Raw genomic sequence first — 23,588 nt, 5'->3', positions numbered from 1 at the left:
GAAAATGTGTATGTTTTATAGATATTCAAGCCTCAATTACTGTGTTAATAAAAACATGTTTATTATAGTAAATATTATTACTAGCTTGTTTAGAATATAGAATATATAATGGATAATTTAATTAAACAGTATGATTGTTAATACCAATAAGGAAAATAAGATAGTACAAGTAATAAAAAACACATTTTAATCAAATTAAAAGAAGTTCTAGAAGTATTCTTTTGTCAGTAAGTTCTATTTTCCACCAGCAGGGGGCTCTGTCAGCACATTGCGTTAACGCTCATGCAATGGGAGGAAATCAGAGTTGCCAGAGGTAACAAAAACATCGAGTACATGTTAAGAAAAAGAGTTCCATCCTCACCTGAGATGGATCAGGTAGCATAGGATCTTCTTCCTGTCCGCCGCTCTGCCGCCCGGAGGCGAGGCCGTGACGCCGCCGCCGCTGCAGCCGGCGCCGCTCGCCTCCGCCTCGTCCTCCACCGGCACCAGGAAGATGCGGTGACGCAGGAAGGTGATGTGATTGACTGGCATGTCCCCGAAGTTGTAGGTCACCAGGAACATTTTCACCACAGTTTTGTTGGGGTTGAATAAGGTCTGAGAGAAAGCGAGACAGCGCCACCGTCAGCACGTACGCCAGTATCACGGCTCTCGCCCTGAAGACAAACTCACCACTTGAATGGTCCCTGCTTTGGGTACACTGTAGCCTTTCTTTCCGAGAGGCTCCAGAGAGACCACGCCCTGGTGGGGGAATCACACGGGGGTCAACCAAAGTGTCTCTCGCGTCAATTCAGATCCAATTATAAATGCTAAACAAAATGCTAACAAGCTAATTATTGCAACTATTTTCTACTTCTTCTTCTCATGTTAAGATATAAAGAATAATAATAATAGTAATAATGATATTGTCAACTTTTTACTTTGCAAATTAGATTCAAAATGTATATTTCGACTGTTTATTATTTACCTTTCTGTCCGTCAGACGTTTTGCTAACAATGCTAACAGTCTTCTGCTCCTTTGTTGCTTAATATTGTTTACAAAAAAATATTAATTATACTTGAAAAAGCTGTAGATAAGTTATTAGCATCACTGGTGGCTAAAGAAAACAAAATGTATACAAGAAGTAAACTTGAGTTAAAAAGCAGTGAAGTTGCTTTGAGAAAAGCACTTGGAGAGCGCAGACCTCTTCCAAGCAGCTCATGTCAACACACGTTTTTTAAAACAATACAAATTACCGTCTTAATTCATACAAACAGTCCTCAATCTAGATCCCCCAGAATCTACACCTCAAGACTAAACTAGATGTAGTGGCGAGCACTGACCAGGAAGGGCGTGGGGGCGCTGTGTTCGGAGATGTCGTAGTACGTAACCTGCACCGGCAGCGTGACGTGTTGAGGGCAGTACGAGCCGCTGGCGCCGATCTCCGCCGTGAAGCCCTCGATGCGACCCGACGGCGTGAAGCGGCCCTTCAGTATGGACTCCTGACAACGACATCATCGGCAGAAGGTGAGTCAACCAGGAAGGGACTCGCAAAGAAAAGGCTTTAAATAACTTTTTTTTGTGTTTTTTTTTTTACCTCAAAGTTTCCCAGGAGCGACCTGCTGATGGAAGACGAGGGCCAGTCCGAGTGAGGGGTCGGCCTGCAGTCTGTTCGTCTGCCGCTGCGCAGCCGCCGACTGAACACATGACAAGTTAAATTAAGTTAAGTTAAGTTAAGAGGAGACTCACCTTTTCAGCCTGATGACGTTCTTCAGCCGCTTCCCTGTGCGGATGCAGTCGGTGGACGTCTGAACACCGAGAGGGAACTCATGTTAAAAACACTTCTGGTAAAGAACAACTGTCCCGTCATCTTTAAATGTAAACATGCTCGCTGGACTGGTCACCATTTTGAATCCACACAGATTTATTCGGGTCACGGGACAGTCCGGCTCTGAAGCTTTGTTCCTTTTTTGTCTTTCTTGTGTCGCTTTCTTCTGATTTATCTTTATCTTCATATACTGTATGTGTGTCTTTGTTTCGTGTCTTCTGGTTTGTCTTCATCTCTGTATATGTGTGACTGTATTGAGCGTCTTCTGATTTGTCTTCATCTCTGTATGTGTGTTGTTGTTTTTTGTGTCTTCTTGTTTGTCTTCATCTCTGTATATGTGTTGTTGTGTTTCATGTCTTCTGGTTTGTCTTCATCTCTGTATGTGTGTTGTTGTGTTTCATGTCTTCTGGTTTGTCTTCATCTCTGTATGTGTGTTGTTGTGTTTCATGTCTTCTGGTTTGTCTTCATCTCTGTATATGTGTTGTTGTGTTTCATGTCTTCTGGTTTGTCTTCATCTCTGTATGTGTGTTGTTGTGTTTCATGTCTTCTGGTTTGTCTTCATCTCTGTATGTGTGTTGTTGTTTTTTGTGTCTTCTTGTTTGTCTTCATCTCTGTATATGTGTTGTTGTGTTTCATGTCTTCTGGTTTGTCTTCATATCTGTATGTGTGTTGTTGTGTTTCATGTCTTCTGGTTTGTCTTCATCTCTGTATATGGCTGTGTTTCATGTCTTCTTATTTGTCTTCATCTCTGTAAATGTGTGTCTGTGTTTCGTGTCTTCTTATTCGTCTTCATCTCTGTAAATGTGTGTCTGTGTTTCGTGTCTTCTTATTCGTCTTCATCTCTGTAAATGTGTGTCTATGTTTCGTGTCTTCTGATACCTTTATCTCTGTATATGTGTTGCTGTATTAAGTGTCTTCTTATTCGTCTTCATCTCTGTATAAATGTGGTTGTGTTTTCTGCCTCCTAATTGTCTCTGTATTCAGGTACCTGTGCTACAGAATGTTTAATAAATGTGTGCATTACTCTGTGACTCTGTGTGTGTTTCTCTGTGTTAAAGACTCTTTAATCTCTTTGGTCATATTTGTAACTGCATTTCATTCAATATTATATAAGGGTTTCAAAATATAACCAAGTTACTTCAAGAACCTGAACAGTCTTAAGTAAGACTCGTTTAATGTCTAACGCGATTCTCTTTATATGATGTCGTTTCATACCCACAACTCTCTTGTCATCGTTCCTCTGCGCTTCAGAATATTAAAGACCATTTTAAACCTTCACAGCCTCAGACCTTCCCCTTCTCTGGTCACATCTAGGAAATAAGTTCATGCTCTCTGACCGTGTTCATAAATGATTCCAGAACAGTTAAGAGGCAGGATGTGAGGGTACAAAGAGCAGCGCCGGGGAACAATGGACGCTCGCTCAATGGGATCATTCCAGAGCCGACCGGTCCAGCGTGATGGCCTGATGGTTCCGTGGGCCATTTTTCTTCTGCTTTTACATTTATGTAACTACTTTAGATTTCTAGATGGTTAATGGGCAGCTAGTGGTGAAGCTTTTGTGTTGTCTCAGGGTCAAGGTGACAAATGACAAATGTGTTTGTGGTATCCCTTGTGTTGTCTCATGGTCAACGTAAAAAGGCGACACAAGGGATACTACAAACGAGATTGCATTTCAGGCCAGCGGGTCACTTTGACCCTGAGATAACACCGGGTTAATCAACTACTTTAGTCACTCAAAATGAAACTTACAACTTTTTTTAATTACTTTAAATGACAATAGCATTTTGTTTTTCATTTTACTTGCGTTTCACTAAGATTTTTAAAAAAATAAATCCATATTAATAGAAATAAATAAATTAGTAACACTATATATCACTTTTAAAACAGCTTTTAAGTTTGTTTTTCATAATATTCATTTCACGTTTTGCATTGAAGTCAACAATATATTATTATTTATTACATTAAAATACCACATTATTTCTTAATAAAAGATCTCGCTTCATTTACGTTTGATAGTAATATACGTAATACAAGTAATAATATACATATATCTTTAACACATATTGCACTTTATATTTCTCAATTGCTTGTCAATAATCATTTGAGACCAAACCACGCTATTTCATTTATGTATCCAACGATGAGTAACCGTCTCAAAATATAAACTTTAAGTTTGTTGTTGGACAATCCCTCACAAATATAAGTTTAACCTTCCAAAACCTTAATTAAAACTTTGACATCACAGTTGGCGACGCTGCACTGACCTTGGGTCTGTCCCACACTGACGGAAGAAGGTGGTTCCAGTAGGGGGCGGCTTTAGAATCCGTGCTGCGACAAGAAGTGGGTCCCAGTCCCGAGTCCAGTATGGACAGCCGGCTCCTCTTGGAGGTCGACGGCCCCTCGTCCTCGGAACACGACTCGGCCGTCTCGCTCGGGGACAGCAGGCGCTTTTTGACGGACCAGTGGGCGCCGGCGGCGGCCAGGCGGTGGCCATTGCTGCTGGGGGTCTTCTCCCAGGAGGAGGAGGACCCGGCGGGACCCTGGGTGGCGCTGCGCTCGGGCGGGGAAGACTCGAGTCCCACTCCCCATTCTGTGGCTTCCCCTGGTTCCTGCAGTTCTGTGTGATGTGGGGGGGAGAAGGGCCCCGGGGGGCTGGTGGGGCTGGCCGGATTTGGTGTTTCATAGGTGGACATCTCATATAAGTGGGGGGCGGGCTGGCCTCCACATGTGCCATTATTGCCGGTGTCCATTCCAGGGCTTCCTAGAGAGTAGGTGGGTGTGCGGCCCCCATTGTTCGGAGGATGGTCACAATGGTGGGGGTCACGCATGGGGGACGATTTGGGTGACAGCGGCGCGAACACGTCCGGGACTGGCCGGTCGTGGTTGTGCTGCGCCGGGCGACGAGACGGAGTGTGGTTCGGGGAGAGCGGCGGCGATTTGGGCGAGAGCCCCCCCTCACAGTCTCTCGGGTCGATGGAGCCCACTCCCGGCACAGGGGGTCCGCTCGATACCCCCCCCTCTAGACACTCCCCAGCATCCCCCAGGTAAGGGCGCTTGTGCGACTGGGGGTACGTCTCCTCCAGACCCCGCTTCACGCCCACCCTGACCGGTCTCTGCTGGGCCTCGCTCTGGGACTCAGTGGAGGTGGAGAATCCCCCCAGCTGGGAGAAAATGGAGAGCTGGTAGACTTTCTGAAGACGCAGCTCTTCCTGTCCGTAGTGTCCCGGCGTGCCGGGGCGGACCCCGGGCTCCAGGATCTGTGTGGGTGCCGTGGGAGGAGGCAGGTCTCCCTCGTGAGCCGGGAGCTCCAGAGGAGGCTTCTTGTGAGCCAACTCCACGTGGATGTGCCGCATCTCCGACTGGAAGTATCGACGATTAAATGTGAAACAAGTTTGTCCTCACTCGGGCGAGGAATCAGCGTCGACCCTCAACGCTCACGCCTCCTGCAGGACGAGAGAAGAACTGACCTTCAGGACATCGTCTCGAAGAAAGTATATCAGTATTTAATTGATACATTTAACATTGAAACTTTAAAATTGTTTTATTCATTTTGATTATTATAGTTATTTGATCATTTTAATAATGATAATAATAATTTTAATTTTTTAACAACTCAATTAAATATTTTCTAAAAAAAGATGTATTTTATTTTAAAAATGTTGGTTTGATATCCAAATTATTACAACATTCAGAAATACATGTTCTAATTTTAATATTTTTTAATCTGTAGCTTTTCAAATAAATATAAAATAGTTTTTATAATTGTACCACTAGACAGAAGAGCTACTTAAACACACTCTCAACCATGAATGATGAATTAAAAATATTGAATTTAGTTTAACTATTTTTTAATTATTGGAATTAGAATATCACCGTTTTGTGTAAAATAAAATAAAAATTCAGAAGAATATTCCAGTTTAATTCAGTTAATAAAAAATAACAACCTTAATCATTTTAATGATTAATAAAAATAAATAATTAAAAAGTATTTGAATATAATTCAGTAAATAAATATTATAATTCTTGAATTTAAGTATTCAATTAAAAAATGTAACACTCGCGTATTTAATTATTTAAAATAATAATAACAATAAAATAATTATCATTATAATGAATACAAAAATTGCAAGAAGGGATAGCAAACACTTCTTTTGGTCATCTGGGTCACCTTGACCCTCAAATAACACAAGTTAATTAAATTATCAGAGAAAAAACATTTCAAGATACAAGACTAGTTAGTAAAAGAGTAAATTAAATTCTCAACAAAAAAAAAAATGTAATCAATTCTATAAATTCAAATGTTCAACATTTGAAATGTATGGCATACGTTCACGTAGAAACACAATTCCAACTTTAAAAAGTAGATAAAAGTCCAAATTATCAACATGATTGGACCCTTTTTTTTAGCTTTCAAATTTCTTCCGTTATGGGGAGAAGCGTTCAAGGGTTCAACATCCTGAAGTCACTGATCTACTTCTATGCATCTGTTCAGACTGGGCTGTTAAACCGACTCCTGCTGCAGACGATTTGCTCGGCCACATGTATAATGCAATTTAAGAAAGCGCGTGCCGTCGATCTCTGCGGCTTAATTCGACAAAATCCCGAGGGTTGCGTAAGAGGGCTCACCTCTCTGCCAGTCCTGGACTAATCCCGCCCGCCGGGACCCCACGCATGTGGCACAACATCTGGAAGCTGTGTGCAAAACGGCCTAAGAAACGACGACATGGATATCCGTGGCATCTGCCGGGGAACGTCAACAACATCCCAGGGAAAGATTTCAGGAAAGAGTCGGGAATCGCGGGAGACCCGAAATCGACCTGCGGAGACGAGAGGTTTATTGTGAGGGACATGTGTTGCAGAAGCTTCTGGACGACCGTGTTGTCGCAAGTGTTTGCAAACATCATTGAAAAACAACACTGAACTCCAATGATGCCATTCCAAGTACAGTTACATTTACTGACGGCTGATTGGTTGCTATAATAGTGCATGTTAAATGTCTTTCTATCAAAAATGATTGACAGCTGTGGTTGGTTGGCTGGGCGGCAAAGTATGATGGGAGCTTTTTCAGGTCACCGTTACTGTGACATACTGAACAGAATAAAGTGGGTTAATTTAAACCTTATAAATCGTCCATGTACTGGTCGTTATTATTAATAACTTCATGTCATTATTATGAGGCTTCAACATGTTTTTGAATTGAACGGTAACTAGTTTATTTTGTGGAGGTTTTACCACTGTTTCTATATAAAATAGTTTTCTTATCACACATCAATCTAAGCTCCATTTGAGACGAGTTTATAATTTCGATTTTGTTTAATATATGAAAAGACTGAATCCCAAAAACTGCTGAAAAAAAGAATACTTTTCTAAAAAAAACAGCGGGATTAAAGAGACTAACACAGAAATAATCAAGAGGAAATGAGCCTCAAATAATAAAAATGAAGTACATTTTTTATTTGGCCCCCGACTTAGACGGCTTAAAGAATTTGGCCCCTTGACCTGTTGAATTTCACACCGCTGAGCTACTCAGTCCAGTACCTTTAAGTCCCTTTAAGCAACACAAAGATTAACACGATCATGATCAAGAGTTAAATGCACATTTTCATCAGGAAGTAACGCACAACTCATCTATAAATAGCAAACACACACCACAAACCTCATGAGGCACACAAACAGAACACACTTCTAATCTTACACACACACACACATCCTCTGAACACTGTAATCAGCGAACAGAGAAGCAGATGGAGTGCACGAATGCCCCTCCCATGATGCAACACTAATAGACTCAGGGACTCATTCATTCCTCGAGCTATTAGAATGTTTAATTCTGAGTTTGGGGGCAGGAGTGGAGCGAAAAAATTATTCTATTACATGTTAATCTTTGTATCGTTTATTGCATTACCTTTCTTTGATCCTTTGTTCTTTTATTGCACTTTGTTCTTGTTTCATGAATCTATCGTTTGTGTTGCTGTGTGCTGGAAAACAATTTCCCAAAGACACACAAAGACAAATAAATAATGGATCAAAATATTGTATTGAATCAAAAAACAAGCGTCTTCGATCTAAACCAGACCTGGGCAAAGTGCGACGCGGGGGCCACATGCGGCCCTTTGACTGTATTTACGCGGCCATAGTAATGCCAAAGTATGATCATGTATAAATGGTTCTAATGCATTATCAAATGTATTTTGTATTTATAATTAATTTACATTTTCACATAACACTTCCCTCCTTTCTGTGTGTATTTTTTTGTGTATATATTAATCCCTCAAAACATTTTTTACAAGTTAATTGAATAAATGTTTTGAAAAAAACTCATCTACACAAGAATAAAATTGCAGCTTATTTTAGCTCAATAAATGTCAATGAGGCATGTACTTTTTTGGGGGGATTTTTTTGTCTTTCTTCTTGCTTGACGGCCCGTAACAACATTCACAGAATTTAATGTGGCCCTTGAAGAATTTTAACTGCCCACCCCTGCTCTAAAGAAAACAACATCTCCATCTCTTAAATCACACGGTGGGCTCGAGTCAGCTGACGACACATTCCTGCCAACACTTACTGGAAAAAAACTTCCGTCAGTGTTGCACGGAACCGCCGAGAGGAAGCTCCCCCGATGAGCCAGAGGTGGTTCTAGTCCGTCTGTGATCGGCCGACGGCCCCGCACACCTGCCCTGATCACCTGAGCGCCGGATGCTGAGCGACTTCGACATCATGGCGAGATCATTCCAGCTGGAACCTCTGCAGAGACACAGAAAGAGAGAGAGGGTTGAAACATCTTTGAATCCACCTGATCCTCGCATCGTGTTTCAGTCCGTCACGACAAAAGAGTGAACTGGAGTGGTCCCCCCTTCCCCCCCCCCGAGGGCAGGTGGAGTCCCCAGGGTGAAAGGTCGGTGAGTGGCTGAAGGGGGGAGGAGAGGGGGGGATATTTATAGTGACTCCATCAGAGTCCACTGGGAGCTCCCGCAGGCTCCTTACTTGGTCCCGCTTGATTTTCAACCTTATTTTAACACGTCACGGTGGTTGCTAGGCAACCGCGACCCTCCTCTCCGCCGATGAAGTGAAGGTGATCATGAAACGTCACATGCAGCGACGTAGGAAGACGGAACTAAAGCATCACTTTGACGGGAGTGAAAACTGCTGACATCAGCCACTCGTATGTCACACATGTAGGCAGAGAACCAGGAAATGAAGAAATCACCTTGGAAATGGCGCTAGTTTACCTTTAAATTAAAGAGAAGGTGCAAGCTAGTGTTGTCATGATACAATAAAATTCAATTTTATACAGATAGTCTAAACCAATTTCAATACCACAAGGATAAAAAAAGAGCCACCATTTTGAAATAAATATTTTATTTTTATTCAATAAAATGCAAAAATAAATGCTAAATATTTATAATAAAGAACTGTTGTGAAAAAAGAAACTATTATAACAGGTTTCAGGTTTGAGGCAGTGCATAAAATGAATAAATAGAATAAACAAAGAAAATTAGAGCGATATTTAGAAAGTAATAATGGAGCGATTTAAGAATCTTTTTTTTGACGACCCTGTTACAAGAAAAACAAAATAATTCCAATTTCAAAAAAAAAAAAAAAGCCATGGATGGCTTGAATCCAATTTATTTTTCAATACAATTTAAATGTTTCTACTCTTTAAAAAAAAAAAAGAAATTTGATGGTAATTTTGTAAATATATATTTTTTAGAATTAAATTCTGTTTCAACCTAAAAATGCCACATGTCTCAAATTGAGATTTTGAGCATCGTCTTTTGAGTGTGAGACACTTGCTAAAGCAATTCATTTTTTTCATACATTTAGTCCAGTTTCAGCTCGACTGACGCGATGTCATGTGACCTCCTTCGTGACTCACGTCATGTTTTTATTCCTTCATCTGTACGTCCTGGTTGGATAAGGTTCAGTTCAGAGCCGATAAACAACTGCTCCACTGACATAAGCTGCTGGACGTCTACACTACAAACAGGTGGAACTAAACACACGTCACCTCTGACCCCTCAGCGGGAGGTTAACAACTTTGACCCAGAACCTAATGCTGAATGGGCAGCAGAGTTGTAGTCATCAGGGTTCGTGAAATACTGTTTATTCTACTTTGCAGTGCAACAGGAAACACTCGACTGCGGTTTCACTTCCATTTTATAGCAACAAATACTAGGTAAGTAGTCGGCTATATTATCTACATCTTTAAAGTATACAAGTATGAACTTAAACCTTGTGTTGTCTCAGGGTCAAGGTGACCCAAAGGCCCCAAAACAAACGTGTTTGAGGTATCCCTTGTGTTATCTCTGAGTCAAGGTGACCCAAAGGCCCCAAAACAAACGTGGTTGAGGTATCCCTTGTGTTATTTCTTAGTCAAGGTAACCCGAAGGATGAAAACAAATGTGTTTGAGGTATCCCTCGTGTTATCTCTGGGTCAAGGTGACCCAAAGGCCTGAAAACAAAATATACTTTTGGTATCCCTTGTGTAGTTTCTGGGTCAAGGTGAACGATCTCCGACACTGAATATGTATTTAAAGAAGCCAGGGAGGGTGTTCACCTTGACCCAGAGACAACACAAGGGATACCTCAAAGATATTTGTTTTTTTTGTTCTGCCTCCGGGTCACCTTGACCCAGAAATAACACAAGGGGTAATATAATTCAAATGCATATGTATGCATATTGGCAAAAGATGCATGAATATTCATCTGATACACTGGTAACTACAAAATAAATAAAGTGAAAAGTTGTATTTCATTGTAAATAATAACATAATCATAACAACAACATTTGGAAACTATACTTTTTTTTTAATGTAATGTCAACTTTCATCACTTTGTTGCAGCTTATATTTGACAATACATAGGACTGAGATCATATAAATGCTGATTAAACACTTTGCAAAACTAATAGACTCAAGGACTCATTCATTCCTCGGGCTATAAGATCGTACAATTCTGAGTTTGGGGGCAGAAGTGAAAGTATCTTGACATTCTGTTCCATGTTAATCTTTGTATCCTTTGTCTTTGATCCATGTTCTTTATCTTTTGACTTAGATTGTGTCATCTTGTTCTTTCTCTTTATAGAACTTTGTTCTTGTTCTTATTTTTACTTTAATGAATTATCGTCTGTACTGCTGTGCCTAATTGGAAAAACCTCCTGAGGGATCAATAAAGTTCTACCTAACCGAACCTAAAAAAGTGGATAAACTGACATATTCCCAAACAACATTACAGTTAAATGTCAAATAAATGCAAATAATTTTAAACTCTTAACAGTCTCGTCAGTAGATACCATCGTTGGTTTTGTCGACACCTAAATACCCGGCTTGTCTCATCAACTGTGTATATAATCGGACCCCACCCGCCAACCCCCCGGGGGTCCTGCCGTCCGCCTGATAAACACACAAAACGCACAGGCGTGCGCACAACAACACAACTGAGAGGCTCTGTTAGGTGATCACCTGTTGATTAGATAACGCTGTAGAGAAATCTGATGTCACTGCAGACGAGAGGATGGAATGACAAGCTGTGTGTGTGTGTGTGTGTGTGTGTGTGTGTGTGTGTGTGTGTGTGTGTGTGTGTGTGTGTGTGTGTGAGGCAGAGACAGGAAGCTACAAAGTTAGAAAAGAAGAAGTGGCTCACACACACACACACACACACACACACACACACACACACACACACACACACAGAATCTAAACTAAGCTGGCTCAGTGTTCTACTTTTGCTGAGAATGTTTTTTGACAAGGGGGGTCTCCTTCTGTCTCACCCCACCTGTCTGTCTTCTATCTGTCTGTCCGTCTGTCCATGTTTGGAGGACCCGAGCGAAGCCCACGGCTACAAACACAACACGGCGACAGAACTTGTGACGCTCACCCTTTTTTTTCAGGAAGATGGTCTCATTCCTTCCTCTAGGTCTCGGTCCACTGGGTCAGGCCGTCCTCCGTCTCTCTCTCTCTCTCTCCCTCCGTCCGTCCGTCCCGTCTTCTACTTCCTGCTGCTGGTGTGGACAGCGGACATGTCAAGTTGCTGGCTCTCTCTCCCCTCTTTTCTTTTCACTTGTTTTTCCCCTCCTCTCGAACAGACACAAATCAAATCCCATCAGCGACTCCAACCACCCCCCTCCTCTTTTCCTCTAGCCCCCCCGCTGCCCTCCTTTTTCCTTTCTCCAATTCGCGCCCCTCCAAAATATCTGGAATACAAAAGCTACTTCACATGCTGGCGTCCCCTGGTTTCTCCCCCTAATCAGCTCCGGAGCCCCTCCTCTCGAACCTTGCAGAGCCTCCTTCCCTCTCGCTCTGTTTTCTTCCTGTGGTTTCCTCTCAGCTGTTCGAGCGAGGCGTGCTTTGCTCGCTCAGCAGAAAAGGGAGGGGTTCGCTCGCAGACGATTGGCCGGGACGAGAGGGGGGTCAGCTGTGGCGATGAAGGTGACGATTGGTTGGAGGTTTCGGGAGTGAAGGCGGGTTAAAAGGTGTCGCTCTATTAACTCCGCCTACTAAGCACTTGTTTGGTTAGTTCTAGCAAAACTGAGTCAACATGTTCCAACACCGAGTATCTACGGCTTAGTGTTTGCTTTTATCCTTAAAGCGTAGAAATAGAATAGAAGTCTAAAGTGTTATCGTTCATCAGAAGTGTGTGTGATGTTATGTGCACTTTACGATTGGTCGTCTTCTGGCATATCAAAGGTTCAAAAGTTAAACCTTTATTAGTAAGAGGAAAATTCTCGTTTTCCAAATTGTACATCATGTTTGTTTAAATAAAGCTTTATGCTTGATGCCCACGACTGTGAAACACTACGTCTACTAGGGGAGTCCGAAAAATATAGATAGACCGATACTTTTGCAAATTGTTTCTACACAATACCGTATCAATGTTTGATAGTACTGTATCCATTTTTTGGATTAAAGTCATAGTTTGTTTTTATCATAGTCCGTTTATGGTTTATATTCCAATAAAGTCTGTATAAAGTAAAATAATTGGACTTTTCTTTTTACTTACAAATATTTACAGCATTTGTTCATTTTCGTGTTGCAATTCAACTTCCGGCCACTAGATGGAAGCAGTCAATACGGCCTCCCCAACCAAAAACAACAATGAAATCATGTGAGATCCTAGCAATGACTGAGGACGAGAGGATACAATCAATTTGAAAAGATTATATTTGGACATATTGTGGTTTCAAAACAAGTAAAAGAAGGTGCGGTCTGTAAATTCTGCAACGCCAGAGTCAAGTACCAGGACAATATTACAAATACGGTATATAGTTGTTCCTGTAGTACCACAATATATTGCAATAAATGTAATAATTGAATCTGTATCCTTTACACCGTAATGACTGCTTTCATCTAGTGGCCGTAAGTTTAATTGAAACACAAACATTTTTCTCACACAGTCACTGTAGTTTTTAGTAGTGATGTGCTGATGAAGCTTCATGAATCAGTGTCATGTTGTTTAGAGGTCAGTAGGTGGCGCCATCAGTTTAAAAAAAAGATGCGACTTTTAATTAGAAAAGTTGTTCAAAACAAAGTCAAATAGTGCAGAGACCGCCATCTAGTGGAGTCTGAAGATAATGACACTGCTTCATGAAGCTTCACGGGCTGATCCATCATACACAAGACATGTCTATGTCTGTATTGTAGGCATGTTGTGCATTTCCCAAGATAGTCTTTTATTTTTAGTGTAAAAGGCGTGGTTGAAGATATTTTGGAATCCAAGTTTGTGATCCATGAGCAAATCATACCGAAACATCCCTCATAAACATCTGCCGTCGCCAACGTAAACTTTCTCCGCTTCTCCGTACGAACAGATGGAAGTGGTTTGTGTAGCTGAGTGTGAGAGGATGTCACACTTGTTGACAGCAAGGGGCGCAGGCAGGGGGGGCGTCGAGGGGGAGGCTTGACAAACTGGGGTCTGTCCTCAGCGTTTTACCTCCGAATATAGAAGCGAGGCAGAGAAAGAGGGAGGACCACCGGAGGAAGAAGAATTGACGAGGAAGCTGAAGCGACCTTATGTGACTGGATGAGCTGCAACATGTCCGGATCTGCCACTTGTTTTTTTATAGAGAAAAATGATCGATCTGTGGGAAGTTTTATCCACGCTCTTATAAATCTGTCAAATCTGACGGCTGCTGTAAATTAAGAAGAAAAAAAAGGGGTGTGTCCAGTTCACGAAGCCAGTTCTCCGTCAGGGCGGTCCCGAGTTCAGCCGAAGAATGAGAAACGGCAACATTCCAGAAAACTCATGCGTTGATGTAATCGTGACCCGAGCACATGGCTGTTGTTTGTTTTCACTCACTGCACTTCAGCTGGACTCAACAAGATATATATATATTAGAATTAAAGTACGGACAAAAAACCCCCTGAAGAATCATTCGATAAAGAAAGGAAGGAAGTGGACAGTGGAGTCTATCCCTGCACACTTGACTTGGGGTCTTTGACATACTGGTCCACATTTCGGGGGACCCTCTCGCCGATGCAGCTGCAATATTGAATATCCGCGAGCTATTAATAGACGCGGCAGCAGCAGCCACTGACCGGGGAGTTACAACACGGTTACATGCAGGGATTCATGTCAGAGATCCATCAACCTTTTCACCCCAGACGCCCCCCTCACGTCTCTAGACCTCGTCGCCGTCTCGAAGGGATTGTGGGTATTTATAAAGTTTCAGACAAGAGAATAGGAAAAAATGGACTCATCAGATGATGATGATGATGATGTGACTTCATTCAAGGTCAATTTACAAAAGGAACATTCTCTGTCATGAATCACACGGAGCTATTTTTAAGGGATTCCCAAAATACAAGTCCAGGACTTGAATAATGAGACCGCAGAGTTTGGAGAGAGGGAGGAAATGAAACATAAAAGAAGGCTTGAAATAACTCACTTGAAACAGGGATAGATACAAGAGGATAGAAATCATCTATTATTTTCATTTTTACAAGTGAAAATGTTTAAATGAAGGCCAGAAATGAAGATATAATAACATGAGGTTGCCATAGCGACGACAGCCCAAACATCAGTTTTTAAAGGCGACAACAACTATGTTTAGCATCTGTACACTTTCAATACGAAATCATCGTGAATGAATTTTTACCAATTAAAACAATGGTAAAAAAAAACTATTCACACAGGGTTGAGGACAAAAACTTATGAGCATCATATAAGAAAAAATTAAATACATTTTAAAGAACACATAACAATTAAAAATACTGATCCTGGACAAGAACATGGTTATAGATCAGGCAAAAATCATGGACCGTAAAGCCTAACTGTATTTGAAGACGGGTTTTAGGGTTGTTACATGTTTGAAAACAGCTGCTAAGCTAACATAACTTGTCGTTTAATGGTTATAAAATGGCACTTTTGTTGGCTTGGTAGCTTTATTCATTTGGTTGTATTCCAAGTTTTAATAAAGTTATGTTAAATGAGCTCCTTTGCAGAGGTTTGCCCCGTCTCAGTGCTTTTATTTTGTTTTTTTTTAGGGTACATTTTAAATTTGCGAATTCATACTGAAGGTTAATAAACTACTTTCTTCGCCAGAGGGATGGTTGGATCAAAATGAGAGTAGATTAAAGTGATTATATTGATATTGAGATTTTTAATTAGGCTAAACTAAGGAGCGTAGATTATCTATGTCAACAAATAAAACAAATATAAAGAGACTTACAATTAAAGTAAAACTGAAGTTAAAGAAAATACACTTAATAGGAATTAGATATAGTTAAAGGCAGTTTGGTAAATATCAGATTTGTATGTAACGAAGTATTGTTCTTAAAAAAAAACATAAAAAAAGAGGGAAACATATTTTATATTTGGACTAGAGTCGATGTTTTAAACTGCAGTAGGAAGAATATTTCTTCAGAGTATCTTGAAACACTGCCCCGATTGTTTCGTGTGATTAGACGAAGTTCACTCTCCTCGCATTTCTGAGAATATTCAGTATTTGCAATCCGCGTTCGACTCTTACTCCGGTCTTATCTATTATTTAATCCTTTCACCTCCAAGTAGCCACTTGCCCCGCTTTGTTTTCTAAACGCTCCGGAGAAGGAAAAAACAGGAATACAAAAAGAATTACCTACGTTATCCAAGCCTGGGATTTTCTTTTTTTGTCAAAGATCGGAGGCGGAGTGTGGCACCCTGATGCTTGGTGACAGGCTGGGCAAGCACAGAGGATGGAATGTTCCCGAGAAATATGTTGCCTATTCATGGAGGACAGAAAATAAAGCTCCCTCTCTCGCTCTCTCCCTCCACCTCTGCTCTCTCTCTCCCTCTCCTCTTCCCTCAAACCGATTCCAGCTTCACTTCACTGAGGTCGCTGCACTTTTCCTGGCCTTTAAATCCTCCTAAACAGGTTTTTAACTTTAAGCTTTTTATTGCTCTGCTGCAACCGCGACTGAAATATTGTTTGATAGTTTAGACAGCAAATTCGTATATGGATTTTACGGTCACTTCATATTTATAAAAATCACAAAAATGATCAGATTTTGTCTGTAAATTAAAATTCTAGAGCATTAATAAAAGAAATTGCAATATTCTGGTGACCTTTCCAGTGTGTACCCCATAATAAATGGAACATATTTCTTCTGAATTTATATTATGACTCTACCTTAGAGACAGGGTCCGGCCTTTGAAATAAACCCATCAATTTGGTTCGGGTAGCTTTTTAGAATGTCCAATGAGATGCTCCCCTTTTTTTAAATTTCTGCTCGATACTTCCATTAACAAGATTTATTTCCAAAAGAAAATGTAATTAACAAGATATGTGCGATGTTCTACTTTTTAGAAAATGTGTGGGGGGCGTTATATTCGCTATATGGAGCCAGAATTAAACAAAGATAAAGAAAAGAAAATGCTTTAATATGATCACATCATAAAGTGTAATCATGATGAGATCTAGCTTGTTATTTTAAAGTAAATGATCTATTATTAAATACATTAATTTAAATATAAAACACAATAGAATTTAAATAGTAATTTCAGTTTTTGTTGTCAATTTTCCAAATGATTTTGTGGCAAAAATTGTTGCCGTTTGAACAATTACTATTTGAATAGTTGTCAGTACAGCCAAATGGCCACGTGGGGCGCTATAGGTGCTCCAAAAAGAAATCATTACATAGTTCTATCAACTTTTTTGGAATTAAATATATATTTTTTATCAAGAAGGAATTGTATACCTTTGTGTTTTAAGCTATACTATTTTACTCCAGGACCAAATGTGAGTCTTATACGTGACCTTAACATGGTTTGTGTAACAGCCTCGTTTTACAAAACAATAAATAAACAAAGTAACGCAGCGACGCATTAAGTCATGCTATCCCAGCTTGACGAGATAGAGCGAGGCGGGTTGAAGGGCAGCAACAAGCCTAAAGCAAAGGTTAATCCTGAGATCAATCTGGACGCACATAAACAAGCACAGTCTTGGATCTGCAGGAGGTGTAAAGCTTTAGCCTGAGCTTCAATGCGGAAGAGGGGGGAAAAAAAAGCTGGTTGTCGACAGCGGAACGAGGGATGAATCATTTTTCATTAAAAGCTGGAAACGGATTTACTGCGAAGTAATCTCCACCCGTGTTTCTGTGATGTGGTAATAAAAAGGGAAAAGGGAGACAAACGGCGTCACAAAATGTCAGACCAAGTGCATCGAGATAAGGCCGGGATAGTCGATGATGCACGAGACGATATGAAAGTTTTCAACATCCATCATGTTCCCTCGGAGGCCGAGCTGATTTACGATCGCCACTGTCGCGTTCACTCGTTCACCTCGCCGGGCTCTTCGTCACCACAAACTGCCAGTTGCGTTTGTCCACAAACAAAATAGATCCTGCGGCTCAGGGCTGAAGCATTTACGCCTCAACTCTTTCCCCGGGACTTTGGCCCGAGCCAAACACACACTTTGTTCATTCGCACACCACAACACACAATTATAAACAAGGACAAATAAAGGGCTCTTTTCAGACGCACACCACAGGCGTACGGGACAAGCTTGTTGGTTTTTCAATTAACAAGTGAAAAGAATAAAAGCCGGTTGTTTGCGGTTGCATAACGTTCAGCGTCACAGGAGGACGCTTGTATCAGTGAGTATTGATACCTTCAATAGAACAGAGGGAGGATATCTGGGAGGCAAAACTATTTTAAATACTGTATTATAATGTTATTTATGTTTATGTTTAACTAGTTAATGAGGTTTAAAGGTCGGTTGTGCGGACGGTGAGCCATTTGCGGCACATGACATGACATTTATTTTCATTTGTTTTTTGTATTTAGGTTTTAATGAGTGCAGTAGATAGTAAGTAAGTAAGTAATTTGTATTTATATAGCACTATTTCCAGACCAGGGTCACAAAGCACGTAAACAATCAAAACAATAGTCAATAAGATATATACTTTAAAGGTCAAGATAATACTAAGAACAACACAGGAAGAGTATTGATACCTTCAATAGAACAGAAGGAGGATATCTGGGAGGCAAAAGTATTTTAAATACTGTATTATAATGTTATTTATGTTTATGTCTAACTAGTTAATGAGGTTTAAAAGGTCGGTTGTTCGGACGGTGAGCCATTTGCTGCACATGACATGACATTTATTTTCATTTGTTTTTTGTATTTAGGTTTTAATGAGTGCAGTAGATAGTAAGTAAGTAAGTAATTTGTATTTATATAGCGCTATTTCCAGACCAGGGTCACAAAGCGCGTAAACAATCAAAACAATAGTTAATAAAATATATACTTTAAAGGTTAAGATAATACTGAGAACAACACAGGAAGAGCAAGAGGCTCCATTTGTGTTGTTTTTGTTGAATGTCGTAATGAATAAAGATAAAATGTTTTCATGTATATATCTTTAATTAGATAGTTACAATGGAACAGATCTGTAAACCAAAAATTAAAGACAAAAATGGCCAAAAGTCAACGCGAAACTACTCAAAAATCTACAAAAACAAAACATTAATATTTAATTAATATCAATTAAATTAGTCAAAGGCGTTCAGAAAGACCCCCCCGGCTTAAATCTTTTTTTTTCTCGGAGTCAATAATTCATTACTCCCGAGAAGACCTGATGGACAACCTAAGAGTGAGAGAGTGATGCACGACTGTGGCGCTCGAGACAAACGATGGTGATGGAGGGACGTGGAGTCATGCACTCGGGAGACCTGGCTAAAAAAGGTCGACAGGGAAGGGACAAGTTGACCTATATTACATTCAAAGACGCCCTCCAACATCCACTCAAGTATTCCGACGCTCTGATATAGGAGGTGATCGGCGGAGCTCCGGGGGTGCATACAAACGACACCATCTTAGCAAGGATGATGATAAGAAACAGTGGCGTTCTAAACAATATATTCAGCACCTTGAGTTAATGTGACGGCTCCTACTTCCTTCGGGCTATTAATAGAAGTTTGAAACGGACAAGGCCACACTTCAAATGTAAAAACCAGAGACGACCTGGGCTTTCTAATGGAGTTGATGCCGTTTCTTGTAAGGAATAGAACGGTTTCGTGTCCTTAAAGTAACATTTGGTTTTGTTAGTAACGACTTAAAGGGTCATTGATTTTGTTTTCTGAAACGAGTAGATGGAACGACCTACTAAAACAATAACAGCAGTGTTGGCATGGCTTGACCTAAATGCAAAAAAACCTATAATGGGTTTTTCTTAAAGTGTAGCCATTAGTGCCGTCGTTTGTATTCAACCTCTGTTCCACAATAGATTCTCTTCAACGGATGCAAATCGAGACAACGTTGGTTGTGTTGACAGATTAGGCTTTTAAGGCAAAATACAACAAGCCAAAAATCCGCCACATTTTTTCAGGTTACTATCTTACATCGACAACAGTCATGAGGTTTCCCAGGTAAGTCCAACTGGTAGGAACATCATTTGGTGAACACCTTCTTAACATGACCTATGGGAGGTTTCTATAGGAGCGGAGAGTCCAGGTCTCTTTACATTGGCTGCTGCCCCCGAAACCTAACAATATGGTTGTTTCACAATTGATCACTATCAGTAGGGGGGGTCAAGACCATTTATATTTTATACCGGTGATTCCAAACCACTGTGCCATGGTGGGAAATCATGATTTATGCTCAAGAAGTGTTGTTGGAGTATATTCCATTTATTTAGACTTTGGATACAGTTATAATGATCATTACGTGGTTATTTTGGTGATTAAAGTGCATTAAATGCAGATTGTAATTATATACTTTTTATACGTGTCATTTGTGATATTTTTGTAATTTTATTTAATTTTCAAACGTGACAATTGTCCCATAAGAAAGCGATTTACCAAAAGTTTACGAAGAGTAAGTTGATCGGGAAGCAGAGGGAAAGACAAAAAAAAAAAAGTACTATATTGTAATATTGACAGACGGTTAAGTGGCCCAACTGACCCTGAGGTAAGCCTGAAGCAAGGTTTATAGATGAGTGTGTGTGTGTGTGTGTGTGTGTGTGTGTGTGTGTGAGGGGGAGGGGGGTCAACAAGAGTAGGGTGGTGGCTCTTAAAGAGCTTAACTGTAGCTTAACATCGATTCAATCTACACACACTTTTATCAACTTTTACTGTCTTTTTGGTACCTTCACATTAGAACCAAACGAGTGTAGGGTTAAGTAGCAACAAACAAGGACTGCAAACAATAATTTCCACACAACATATGCTGTAAATGACAGCAGGAAAAACAACTTTGTGAGGTCATAGAACCACCGTTTAGGGTCGAAGTGACTCAACCTTATTCTGAGATAAGTTGTTATCCAGCCTGTAAAACTCCAGAGGAATGTATCTCGTCACGTGATTCGAAGTGTTGGACGGAATTAGCAAGTACACACCAGGAGGACCCCTGCGGGAATGTTTCCAATGACCTCATGAGGTGGTCGTGGGGGTCGTAAGGTCATCGAGTATATAAAGAGGACGACCAATAATAATCGCCACACACACACACACACCCTCCGGGATCAATACCGTGCCCCGCGGCGGAGTCCAGCTCTGGATCTAACCCACATAATCGTCTGTAATCTCTGGCATCAAATCCTGCAGAGACACAGTGATGACAAAAGCCTCATCAGCTTTAATAGCCAGACGCCCACACCGGAGCAGCAACGGATCCGCCACATCGCCATGTGAGGAACAGAGAGCTGGTTCCGTCCAATAATAGAAGGCCTCAGCACGCAGGAGACCGGAGGGCGAGTGGTATCACTTAACTGAGCTCCTGCGATGTTGCCAGTTGAATGACACATGAATTTAAAAAAAAAAAAAAAAAGAAAAGTACTGCGGTGCTGCATTGCAGGAGAGGCAGGTTTTGTGTTGGCCTAAGTGTATTATTTATGGACAGCAAAAGCACACACGACTGTCCTTTGAAACGAGAACAAATGTAGGGATCTTATTCAAGCACAAGCAAGTCAGAGACCATAGTTCCCCAAACATAATGGTGCATGAAGGGTAAAGTTTATCTGGTAATTCTCGTATGAACGGAGTTATTCAACAGGGAACCAAAAGCAAATATGAAAAAATATATAAATATATATATACACTGTATATTATTTGTTATTATTTATTATTATTATTTTCACACCATACTTATTATTATTCCTTTTTGGGTAAAAATTTCAATAAAGAGTGTTTTCAAAGTGTTTACATTTTTGTATTTACATTTAACAGACATATTCTCCGTGTTTGTTTATTTTTGTGATGCAATTAAACTTCCGGCCGCTAGATGGCAGCAGTCATTACGTTCTTCGCATCTGAAGAAACGATGAAATCCTTCAAGATAACGGCAAAGATGCAATAAAGTGACCTTTACCACATCTTTACCACTCATCTGTACTGACAATGGGTGTTAGGAAGAAAAAAATCCCCCCAAAAAACAATGCACCAAAATAGCACAATATATATATATATTCTTTTTACGATACTGTACCGATATTCAACAGCACTTTATTGATGTATATATTTTTGGCTTTCAAATTATACTTTTATTTTACCATAGTTATTTTTTGGTTTATATTTTAATAAAGTGTGTGTAAAAAGTCAAATTAAACAGTTTTTTTTTCTTGAAATAAATTGAACATGAAAATATTCACTGTCTTTGTTCATTTTGTGTTGCAATTTAACTTCTGGCCGCTAGATGGCTGCACTCATTACCTGGTGATGACTGAGGACGAGAGGATACAGTCAACTCTAGTTGCTTTTAAAGCTGAATTTGGGACATATACTACATATCTATCCATCTATATATATATATATATATATATATATATATATATATTTTTTTTTTTAATGAAAGCAGTTATGAGACTGTCAAGAGTCATGTGGTCTGTAAATTCTTCAACTCCAGAGTCAAGTACTTGACAATACTACTAATATATCCTTGTTACTACAGTATCATAATATATCGTATCGTTGAACCTGTATCATGATACGCATCGCCAGAGTCTTGCCAATACACACTCAGGACTATCCTTTTGACCAAATACAAATGTAGGGATATTATCTGAACACAACTAGGTCAGAGACCATAGTTTGCCAACATAAATGGAAGCATTTCTTTCATGAATTGTAGTGGGAATTTAACAAAAAATATTCAGGTATTCAATAGGAAAAACCCCAGGCCAACATGAGCTTTATCCTGAGCTTTACCACTCATCTGTATTCACCGCACATTTTCAGAAGAAAGAAAAAACCAAAGCAAAATAAAGGACCGGCAACCACACAGGACAAGCCCAGACCCGGGCCTGCCGAACAGCACCCACCTCGCCTTCAGGGTTTTGCTTGGATCTGCCTGACGTCACACTCAGCTGAGGACAAAGCCCACTGGTTTCTTCCAGACATGGGGAGGTAGTAGGGAGGGAAGGAGGGAAGGAGGGAAGGAGGGGGGGGATAGATAGAGGAGCAGCACAAGGACAACCGAGAGTGATGTTGGGAGTGGATTATCTCCAGCAATGTGGGAGCATTTTGCATTTTATGCATGTAGGGAAATAAAATCACTCTTATACATCTGTTACCTCCAGCACATGTGCTCCTGTGGGGGGGGGGGGGGGGGGGCACACGTGTTCAAAGATTATCAGGGACAATAGTGGGATTCGCTATGCATCACCTCACGGAATACCCACAATGCAGTGATGACATGCATGCCCCTGAATGTGGGTTTTCTTCAGTGAGCACTGGTTCACCAGCACCACGGTCATAATCTCACAGATTTATCCCCAGAGCTGCAGGATATACACCCTCGGTGCCAAGAATGATGATGAAGATGATGATGGTGGGGAGCTACATCAAAAAAGGACTGGATGAGAAGGAGGGGGGAAATGGGGGTGTTGAGAATGGCATCAAGTAGTGATAATAATAATAATAAAACGTCTACTGCAGACATGAGAAGAAGCCAAGAGTGAGTGAGGCAGACAAAGCAGGGGAACGCCCCCTGCAATCTCTCCTGTCAGGTCAGCAACTGGTTCAGGCTGGATTCCTGTCATCTTTTTTACACGTTAGATCCCAAGATAAATACGTGACATGAAAAGGCATATATATGGTTAAAAATAAACCTCAACACAACAAACTAAGCAGGTTAAAATTAAACTTACCTTTGATGACGACTGCACACGTTTTTTCTTTTTAGTAGTTTGGCCTTTTTTTTCTTCTTCTTCTCTCCTCTCTTACGTTGTCGTGGCGTTGCTAACACTACTAGCTTAAATAACAACGAGCCTTTTCGCTTCTTATCGCTTCTTATCTGCTTATTCCTTCACGTCGTTCTTGTGTGGTCGCAGCTGTCTTCCTTGTTCCAGCCTTTTTTTTTTTACCCCCCTT

The 23,588-nt window shown here is 40.5% G+C and overlaps 1 protein-coding gene across 2 annotated transcripts in view; it reads right to left on the bottom strand.

Moving 5' to 3' along the window:
- Window positions 1–23,588, bottom strand: part of atosb (atos homolog b) — a 25,109-nt gene extending 1,521 nt beyond the window's left edge. The window contains exons 1-10 of one of the 2 annotated variants that reach the window (XM_087788659.1): window positions 23,366–23,588; window positions 11,682–11,805; window positions 8,371–8,549; window positions 6,432–6,622; window positions 4,070–5,248; window positions 1,727–1,785; window positions 1,575–1,674; window positions 1,321–1,479; window positions 670–738; window positions 362–594 (exon numbers count right to left, since the gene is read on the bottom strand). In XM_087788659.1, coding sequence (XP_087644785.1) covers window positions 362–594; window positions 670–738; window positions 1,321–1,479; window positions 1,575–1,674; window positions 1,727–1,785; window positions 4,070–5,158 — 1,709 coding nt within the window. In that variant the 5' untranslated portion in view covers window positions 5,159–5,248; window positions 6,432–6,622; window positions 8,371–8,549; window positions 11,682–11,805; window positions 23,366–23,588. The remainder of the gene's footprint in view (window positions 1–361; window positions 595–669; window positions 739–1,320; window positions 1,480–1,574; window positions 1,675–1,726; window positions 1,786–4,069; window positions 5,249–6,431; window positions 6,623–8,370; window positions 8,550–11,681; window positions 11,806–23,365) is intronic. The other variant, XM_087788669.1, reaches the window with a different exon arrangement.

The sequence above is a fragment of the Callionymus lyra genome, chromosome 1 (assembly GCF_982586985.1).
Source record: "Callionymus lyra chromosome 1, fCalLyr1.hap1.1, whole genome shotgun sequence".
Taxonomy (NCBI): domain Eukaryota; kingdom Metazoa; phylum Chordata; class Actinopteri; order Syngnathiformes; family Callionymidae; genus Callionymus; species Callionymus lyra.
The sequence above is the reverse complement of the archived record's forward strand: the minus strand, read 5'-3'. Positions and strand labels throughout refer to the sequence as shown.